Genomic DNA, 9,661 nt, shown 5'->3' with positions numbered 1-9,661 from the left:
AATACAGACCCAATGAAGCATTCTCACACTACTTTCCAATTTGGTCATCTCTTTGAAAGTTGCCAAAAACCCTACCCAAAAGAAGATGGCCTACTTTCACAGGGGGATGAAAGTCGAAGTTTGCAGCAAACAAGAAGGGTTTGTGGGTTCGTACTACGAAGGGACAGTGGTTGCAGAATATCGGATCAACAACTCATACGCAATCTGTTACAGGAACCTCTTAACCGAAGATGAATCTCATGCACTGATTGAGGTTGTGGGTGCAGACGAGCTGAGGCCGGCGCCACCCAAAGTTAATATGGCAAAAGATGATCAGTTTGTTCCATTCGAGGAGGCTGATGCGTTTGACAACGATGGTTGGTGGGTGGGAAAGATTAGTGGCAGGAAAGGAGCATCAAAGTACAATGTCTTCTTTGATGTTTATGGGGTTGAGATTTTGTATCCATCTTCTCAGTTGAGGCCTCATCTCGAATGGATCGGTGGGCAGTGGGTCTCAGCTTCTCTATCTAGGAAAAGGGTGTTTTGATGCCCTCTTTCTGTTCTGTTTATTAACCATATACCCTTTATACCCTCTGCTGTAACGTAACATTTAGTTGTATTTTTATACCTTTATATTCTTTTGTAACTGAATTTGATTCCCTGTAAACAGTGTATAAATATACACTGACTTAATGATGAATAGTAGAGAAAATATTCAGAAATTGCTCTCGTCTAACATGGTATCAGAGCTGCTCGACTAGCAGTCTCTCTTGATCCATGGGTTCGCCTTCTCCTAGCCTATCTCACGTAGTGACTACCAAGCTCACTACTGAGAATTTCTTGCTCTGGAAAGTTCAGATATCTGCATACCTTAGAGGACAAGATCTCTATGGATATGTAGATGGAACTAATCGGTCACCTCCACAATTTCTCTCTTCTACCACTGAATCTGTTCCAAAAATCAACCCAGATTATCTTGTCTGGAAGAGAAATGATCAGCTAGTTCTTAGCATCCTCTTCTCTTCGTTATCAGACTCCATCCTCGGCCATGTACTCCGAGTTACAACAGCCCATGGCCTCTGGGATTCTCTTATCACTCTTCTCTCTTCTCAGTCTCAAGCAAAGGAGTACCAAGTGCGTTTTCAGCTTACCAATCTAACTAAAGGAGATTTGTCCATAACAGACTACCTTGGTAAAGCTCGTCTCCTTGCTGATACACTTGCCTCTACTGGAAATCCCTTGCCAGACAAAGAAATTGTCACCTACTTACTCAATGGGCTTGGACCAGCCTATGAGCCTTTTGTGACTTCTATCACCACGAGATCTGATCCGGTTACTACAACCGAACTCTATCAGCTTCTATTGGTGCATGAAAGTCGGCTCACTCATTCTACTCGATCTGCTGCTGAGTTCTCAGCAAACTTTAGTTCTTATCAACGTGGTGGACATGGCAATAATCGTGGTGGACGACAGGGAAGAGGCAGGGGACGCTCAACTGGAAGAAATGGCCGTGGACCCACTGGAAACTTTCATCAAACACCTGGCGCCCACCAACGTCCAACGTGCCAAGTTTGCAATAAACAAGGTCACGTAGCTCTCCAATGCAGGCACCGATTCAACCAATCCTATCAGTATGAAGCACCATCCTCCTTCTCTGCCAACTATGCCTCTCCAAACGCCCATCCACTACCAAACACCAACCCGTGTTCATCAAACACCAACCAGTGTTCATCAAACACCAACCCGTATACACACTGTGATCCCACCTGGTACCCAGATTCTGGAGCTACTCATCATCTAACCCATGATCTTGGTAACCTCAATCTCTCCAGTGAACCTTATGGTGGTCCTGAGACAATACGCATCGGTGACGGTTCGTGCCTTCCTATACAGAACTCGGGTAATGCTTCTCTTCTCTCTAACTCCTCTCCTTTCCATCTTCGAAATCTCCTCCATGTACCAAATATTTCAAAAAATCTTGTTTCGGTTCGACAATTCTGCCTTCATAACAACTGCTTTTTTGAATTCCATTCTTCTAGCTATAATGTAGTTGGTTGTCGTTGGGTCTATAAGACCAAGTTGAATTCCGATGGGTCATTTGCTCGTCGGAAAGCCCGTTTGGTAGCAAAAGGGTACCACCAACAGTTTGGTTTAGACTATGGTGCGACCTTTAGTCCAGTTGTTAAAGCCACCACCATTCGTCTAGTTCTATCTATTGCTGTGAGTCATACCTAGCCTCTGCGCCAAATAGATATTCAGAATGCGTTTTTGCATGGAGAGCTTATTGACACTGTTTTTATGCAGCAACCTCAAGGATTTATTGATAAACAATATCCTGATTATGTGTGCAAACTCAACAAGGCCATTTATGGTCTTAAACAGGCACCAAGGGCCTGGTTTGCTCAATTGAGCACCTGGCTCACTGATTATGGCTTCTCTGCTTCACGTGCTGATCCATCACTATTCATTTTGAATTCTGGTGATTTACATATGTTTCTACTGATTTACGTTGATGATATGCTCATTACTTCTTCCATACCTACTGCTATAGACAAACTGATTTCTACTCTGGCCAGAGCCTTTCCTGTGAAGGATCTAGGCCGATTGTCTTACTTCCTTGGGATTGAAGTTGATTACTCTAATTCTGGGATTTTTCTGTCTCAAAGGAAGTATATAAAAGATCTCTTGGAAAGAAGTAACATGCTTAATTCTAAGCCAATGACCTCACCTATGGCAGCTTCTCTCAAGCTGTCACAGTTTGATGGTCCTGAATTCACTGACCACACTTTATTTCGAAGCATTGTTGGGGGCTTACAATATTTATCAATGACTAGGACCGACATTGCTTTCTCAGTAAATAAAGTTTGCCAATTCATGCATTGCCCAAAAGTTTCACACTGGTCAGCTGTGAAGAGGATTCTTAGATACCTCAAGTCCACCATAAATTATGGCATGCTCTTCAAAACCTCTTCAAGTCTTACCTTGCAGGCCTACACAGACGCAGATTGGGCAGGATGCCCAGATGATAGACGCTCAACTGGAGCCTTTTGTATTTTTCTTGGCAAGCACCTTATATCATGGAGCTCAAAAAAACAGAAGACTGTGGCCAGATCAAGCACAGAAGCCGAATACAAATCACTTGCCACCACAGCTGCGGAGTTGATCTGGATTCAAACTCTTCTTCGGGAACTTGGCCTTTTTCTAACTCAGCCACCTACTCTCTGGTGTGACAACATTGGGGCAACCTACCTATCCACCAATCCTGTCTATCATTCAAGAACAAAGCACTTAGACATAGACTTTCACTTTGTACGTGATAGGGTAGCTGCAAATAGTCTTAAAGTCTTGTTCTGCTCTTCCAAAGATCAAATAGCTGATGTACTTACTAAGCCAATTGTTTCTGAGCGATTTGCTGCTCTTAGATCAAGTCTCACAGTGGTTGATACCCCTATGGACTCGAGGGGGCGTATTAACCATATACCCTTTATACCCTCTGCTGTAACGTAACATTTAGTTGTATTTTTATACCTTTATATTCTTTTGTAACTGAATTTGATTCCCTGTAAACAGTGTATAAATATACACTGACTTGATGATGAATAGTAGAGAAAATATTCAGAAATTGCTCTCGTCTAACACTGTTCATCTGATTTTGATTTTATTACTGTGATTATGATATCTTGTAGTTTTCTTTCTATCCATTGCAGACAACCAGCTTCTGGCATGTAGTATAATCTGTTCTTGAACGTAAACTTATTTTCTAATTTAGTTGTTACTTTTGCTTCATCGATGCATTCTCAGTTTGCATACCCTGTATCCATTGTTTAAACAACTCCCTAAAAGCAAAATAAATCACTATGGATTTTCACGCATTTGCAAACCACTCCCCAGTTCAAATTTACACTACAAAAAAAGTAAGAATTGCTGGCGTTTATATTATCGGCGGTTGTTTATGCGCCGGTAAAAATATATTATTGCCCGCACTTATTGTTTATGCCGGTAAATAATTGATCAATTTTTCGGCGTTTATATTGTTACGCCAGTCAAAATATTTAGCTTTGGAATATATCAATTTTACACCGGTAAATTAGCTGTTTCCCGACGTTTATATTTTTATGCCGGTAATAATATATAGTTTTGGCGGCATTAAAAAAAGTCGAAAAGTGATCAAATTTATGCCGATAAATTATTGAGTTTTCTGGCATTTATATTGTTACGTCGGAAATAATATATAGCTTTTTCAGTGTTTAACAAAACTTTGACAATTGATCAATTTTATGTAGGTAAATTATTAAGTTTTTCAACATTTATATTGTTTAAAAAAATGCCTACAATTGATCAATTTTAGCCGGAAAATTTGTAGTGTTCCAGCGTTTATATTGTTACGCCGGTAATAATATATAGCTTTGACGGCATTTAAAAATATGCCAACAATTGATCAACAGACTTCAATAATAATTTTTCTATATAAATCACTAATTGTTCATTCAAAGAATGGGTCATGAACCAAACTAGTAAATGGCATCTTACGAAGATTCACAACTTCTAAAAAGAGTAGTAAAATTAATGGATAATCCACCACTTCACTTAACACCTAACTTCAAAACTTTTACGACCCGTTCCAATTCCAACTTAGCAAAATGGAGCAAATGTAGATATATGACATAACCATAAATATTATCTCAATTAAGGAAAGTTACAAAAACCATTAAACTAAAATATTAATATAATTTGAGATTCTTCACTTATAATCCCCTCAATCCTCATCCTCATCATCCTCATCCTCTTTTTCATCTTCCTCTTCATCATTCCCCTCTTCTTCATCTTTCTCTTCCTCTTCATTTTCTATTTGATTTTGTCCTGCAACCTGAAAATAAATTCAAATAAAGGTCCAAAAATTTCAAAATAAGGTTGATTGATATCAACTAAACATATGTGAAGTGCTCACTTGTGCATGCATGAATGTCTTTACTAAGTTTTGCAATTCAGTTGGTTGGTATGTCGTAAGGAAAAAGTATTCTCCTCTTTTTTCTCTCTTTGGAAAAAGGATGGAGCGTATTGAGTGAGACGCGGAAACGGTTATAATGGAAGTAGTGGAATCAGGGTGGTGTGGGGTGGTAAAGAAGAATATACGGGGGTTGTAGGCGTATAAGTACGGTGGTTGAAGGTGTCTGCGAGTGTATCTGCAGAGAAGGTTCTTGTCGTAAGGGACCTAAGGTGCTCGGAAGGTGGTCTCTAAGAAGGAAGTGGGCGAGCAATGGAGGTTTTGGAAGAGAAATGGAAGAAATTAAGGTTACGGGAAGAAGAAGTCTCTGATATTGTTATAAAAGATAATGTTCCTGAGGAACTGTGATACAAGGAGCAAAGAAGCTTAGTGGGAAGAATGGTTTCACCCAGAACCATAAGCAGGGAGGCATTAAAGGCAACAATGGCGAAGATATGGAGAATGAGTAAGGCAGCTAAGTTCGTGGAGGTTAGTTTGAACATGTTTGTCTTGGTCTTTGAAAACCAAGAGGATAAGCAAAGAGTTTGGGCAGGAAGGCCATGGCTCTTCGATAACAATCTATTAGTATTGAGGGAGTTTGAGGGTCATATTCCTCTTCATCGCATAAGTTTTGACCATGAAAGCTTCTAGATCAGAATGCATAACTTGACTTTATCATGCATGACCAAAGAAAGAGGAGTACAGATTGGGAGTACAGTTGGTAAGGTTGAGGAAGTTGACGTTCAGGATGATGGTTGTGGATGGGGAAGTTATTTGAGGGTTCGGATTTATGTGAATTTGACACAGCCTTTGGCAAGAGGTTGTACTCTGAAGATAAAGGGAGAGAGTGTTGGGTCCCTTTTAGCTATGAGAAAATGCCACGCATCTATTTCTCTTGTGGATACATTGCTCATGGGACAACTGGTTGTTGTAGTGTACTGGAGGATTTAGAATACAAGGAGGAGCAATATGGGGTGTGGATGAGGGCTTCTCAATTTCAAAGGGTTAATAATGCTAGTAATATTTCCAGAGGGAAGAGGGGTTAAAGAAGTGGAGGAGGGAAGATTTTAGGCAATCTCAAGATGAGGAAAAGAGAGAAAATAAATATGCAAAGGGGGGTAGAGAGGGAGATGAAGGTGAGGGGGAAAAATTGAGTGGTGAGGAAAAGAGAAATGAAGTTTTTTCAGAAAGCTCTAATAAGGGGAGGGAAGAGGATTTTGCTCCTAATACTAATACAGAGGAGGTGAATATGAAGGCAAGGTTAGGGCAAAATCATGTAGAAAAGGGTCTGATAGAACTGTTTGAGGAGGAGCTAAGAGATGAGGCAGTTTTTCAAGCTAGTAGTATGAGCATTGTAAATGGGGAGAGAGAGCTAAGGCCTATGGAGGATGCAGTTCAAAATAAGGGGTGGAAGGAAGTTGAGTAGGCTATAAAAAAAGGAACATGGAAGAGGAAAGCAAAGAAAAAAGGAAAGAAGGACTGTACAACAATTAATGTAGTTAATAAAAAGAGAAATGGGGAATCTGGGGCAGAAGGAAAGGAAAGTGGAGCAAATAGAAAAAAAGGGAAATGGAGCAGTGGTGTGGAGGGAGAAGATAGTGTGGTTGAAGTGGCGAAGGCTGAGTTTCAGCCCCGCCAAGCATTATGAAAATCTTAAGTTGGAACTGCCAAGGATTGGGGAATCTTTGGACAGTTCAAGATCTCTGCATGATGGCAGAGAAAAATAAACTCAGCTTGGTTTTCATCATGAAACTAAGATTAGAAGGAAAAAGATTGAGTTTCTAAAGAAGAGGTTAGATTGTGAGGGCTGTATTACGGTGGATCCAGTGGGAAAAGGGGGTGGCTTGGCATTATTTTGAAAGGTTAATGTGGAAGTAGAAATTGTGAACTATTCTCAAAGGCATATTAATGCTTGGATTTGGGATGAAGGGGTTGACAATTGATGGTTACTGACTTGTTATTATGGTCAACCTGAAACGGCTAAAAGGAAGGAAGCATGGGACTTGCTGAAATCTTTTAAACCACAACCTCAGGTTGGATGGTGTGTGGTGGGGGATTTCAATGAAATCCTTGTTAATAGTGAAAAGGAAGGGGGAAGAGTGAGACCTGAAGGTCAGATGGCTTTATTTAGGGAGGCTCTTATTGACGGGAACCTTTATGACTTGGGTTGGAAGGGGGATAGATTTACTTGGAGTAATCTGCATAGTGATGAATCATTTACCAAGGAAAGGTTAGATAGGGCTATTGCAAATGCTGAGTGGAGAGAGGTGTACAAGGAGTCTCGGGTTGAAGTTCTGGTGGCTAGTTCTTCTGACCATAAACCTCTGTTAGTTCACTTACTAAAGCAGAAAGAAGCTGAAGGGGTTAAGAGGAGATCTTTTAAGTATGAGGCAAGCTGGGCCTTAGAAGATGATTGTGAACTAGTTCTAAAGACAACATGGAGGAAGGAAGAAGTGGGGAGGAATCCTTCAAATAAGGTGGTGAAGTTATTGGAGAATAGTAAAGTAGTTTTTCAGAAGTGGAGTAAGAAGCTAAGTAATGAAGGAAAAAAGGACATTGAGGAAAAATCAAGGTTACTGCAGAGGCTTCAAGGATGAAAATAGTGGCAATGCACTAGAGATAAGGAGAGTGAAGGAGGAACTGAATCTGTTGCTGGAAAAAGAGGATTTAAGGTGGCGGCAGAGGGCAAAGACAAATTGGTACAAGCTTGGGGATAGAAATACAAAGTATTTCCATGCTTGTGCCAATCAAAGAAAAAAAAGGAATCTTATTAGAGAAATGATGAATGAAAGTAATAAGAGAGTTTCTGGACATGAAGAAATTGAGCAAACTTTCAGGAGGTACTTTATGATTCTTTTTTAGGCAAACAATCCCACTAAATAGGAGATAGAGGACTGTATTGGAGGCATTGAAGCAAAGGTTACCCCAGACATGAATGACTGGATCTTGAGAAGCTTTTTAAGGGAGGAGGTGGAAGAGGCAGTTAAGCAAATGGGACCTCTAAAGTCCCCAGGTCTAGATGGATTTGGAGCTTGCTTTTTCCAAAACGATTGGAAGGTAGTAGCTGAAGAAGTGTGCCAAGCAACCTTATCTATTCTAAATGGTAACTCTATGGACTCTGCCTTTAATTATACTTTCATTGCTTTGATTCCAAAAGTGAAAGATCCTAAGTTGGTTAGTGATTTTAGACCAATTTGTCTTTGTAATGTCATTTATAAAACTGTGTCAAAAGCTATCACTAACAAATTCAAGAAAGTGTTATCTTCTATCATTTCTCCCACTCAAAGTGCCTTTCTACCCGGGAGATTGATTAGTGACAACATTATGATAGCTTATGAAATGCTTCATTCAATGAAAACAAGGAAGAAGGGGAGAGTGGGAAGTATGGCCATCAAGTTGGACATGTCCAAGGCCTATGATCAAGTGGAATGGAAGTTTTTAGAGGCAGTAATGGTAAGACTTGGTTTTTGTGAGAGATGGGTGAAGCTTATCATGAAATGTGTATGTTCAGTAACCTTCTCTATGTTGATTAATGGAAAGGTTGGTCACACTTTTAAGCCTTCTAGGGGGTTAAGGCAGGGTGACCCTTTGTCACCTTACCTTTTCATTCTTTGTGCTGAGGGGCTGAGTTCGATGCTTAATTTCTATAAGAAACAGAATTTGATTAGAGGTGTACAAGTGACTTGAGGGGGGACAAGTATCAATCATCCCCTCTTTGCAGATGATTGTATACTATTTGGAAGAACCAAGTTGAAAGAATGGGATAAGATTCAAGAGCTGTTAAATAAATATAAAAAAGCATCAGGACAATTTCTGAACAATGGGAAGACTTCTGTGGCTGGAGGATAAGAGAAGGATTTTTGTGGCTGGAGCTTCTGCGGTTTGTGGTAGTTATGAGAGATATTTGGGTCTTCTAGCTCTGGTAGGAAGATCTAAATACAACTCTTTTAGAGTATTAAAAGATAGGGTATGGCAGAGGATTTCTAGTTGGAAAAGCAGCTTCCTTTCTCAAGCTGAAAAACAAGTATTGATAAAGGCTGCGTTACAATCCATCCCTACATCTACCATGAGTGTGTTCAAGCTTCCTGTAAAGTTGTGTAAGGACATGAATGGGTTATTCTCTAAATTCTGGTGGAGGAAGCAGCACATGGAGGGGGTATCCAATGGAAGAAATGAGAATTTCTGGGATTGCAAAAAGGAAAGGGAGGCCTGGGATTTAGGGACTTGGAAAGCTTTAATTTAGCTTTCTTAGCTAAGCAGGGTTGGAGGCTATTTAAATATTATGATTCTCTAGCAGCTGTGGTTTTTAAGAAAAAGTATTTTGGGCAATCAAAGTTTTTGGAGGCAAAGCTTGGCCGTCAACCCTCTTTCTTTTGGAGAAGCATTTGGTCCGCAATAGATTTGCTTCTTGAGGGATTAAGGTGGAGAGTGGGGGATGATAGTAAGATTCAAATCTGGGGCTCTAAATGGATGCCAACACCATAATCTTATTCAGTTCAATCACCCGTGTCTGTACTGAGGGAAGATGCAAAGGTGGAAGGGTTGATTGATAAACAGAATAGGGCATGGGATGAAGGTAAAGGGAGAGCTATTTTTTCTAATAAAAAGGCTGAACAAATTCTTAATATTCTCTTGGGTAGAGGTAATGCACATGATAAAATAATATAGGGTCCATCAAAGAAAGGGGCTTTTACTGTC

At 40.1% G+C, this 9,661-nt stretch overlaps 2 protein-coding genes across 2 annotated transcripts; both read left to right on the top strand.

Moving 5' to 3' along the window:
• Nucleotides 1-85: 85 nt before the first annotated feature.
• Nucleotides 86-526, top strand: LOC108998965 (protein AGENET DOMAIN (AGD)-CONTAINING P1). Its single transcript, XM_018975738.1, has one exon. It carries the CDS (start codon nt 86-88, stop codon nt 524-526), a length of 441 nt encoding a protein of 146 aa, XP_018831283.1.
• An 8,257-nt stretch (nt 527-8,783) lies between these two features.
• Nucleotides 8,784-9,206, top strand: LOC109020806. The gene has a single exon (XM_019003324.1). It carries the CDS (start codon nt 8,784-8,786, stop codon nt 9,204-9,206), a length of 423 nt encoding a protein of 140 aa, XP_018858869.1.
• The last annotated feature ends 455 nt before the right edge of the window (nt 9,207-9,661 follow it).

Source organism: Juglans regia, unplaced genomic scaffold, assembly GCF_001411555.2.
Source record: "Juglans regia cultivar Chandler unplaced genomic scaffold, Walnut 2.0 Scaffold_57, whole genome shotgun sequence".
Taxonomy (NCBI): Eukaryota; Viridiplantae; Streptophyta; class Magnoliopsida; order Fagales; family Juglandaceae; genus Juglans; species Juglans regia.
This window is presented reverse-complemented; position numbering and strand designations above follow the sequence as displayed.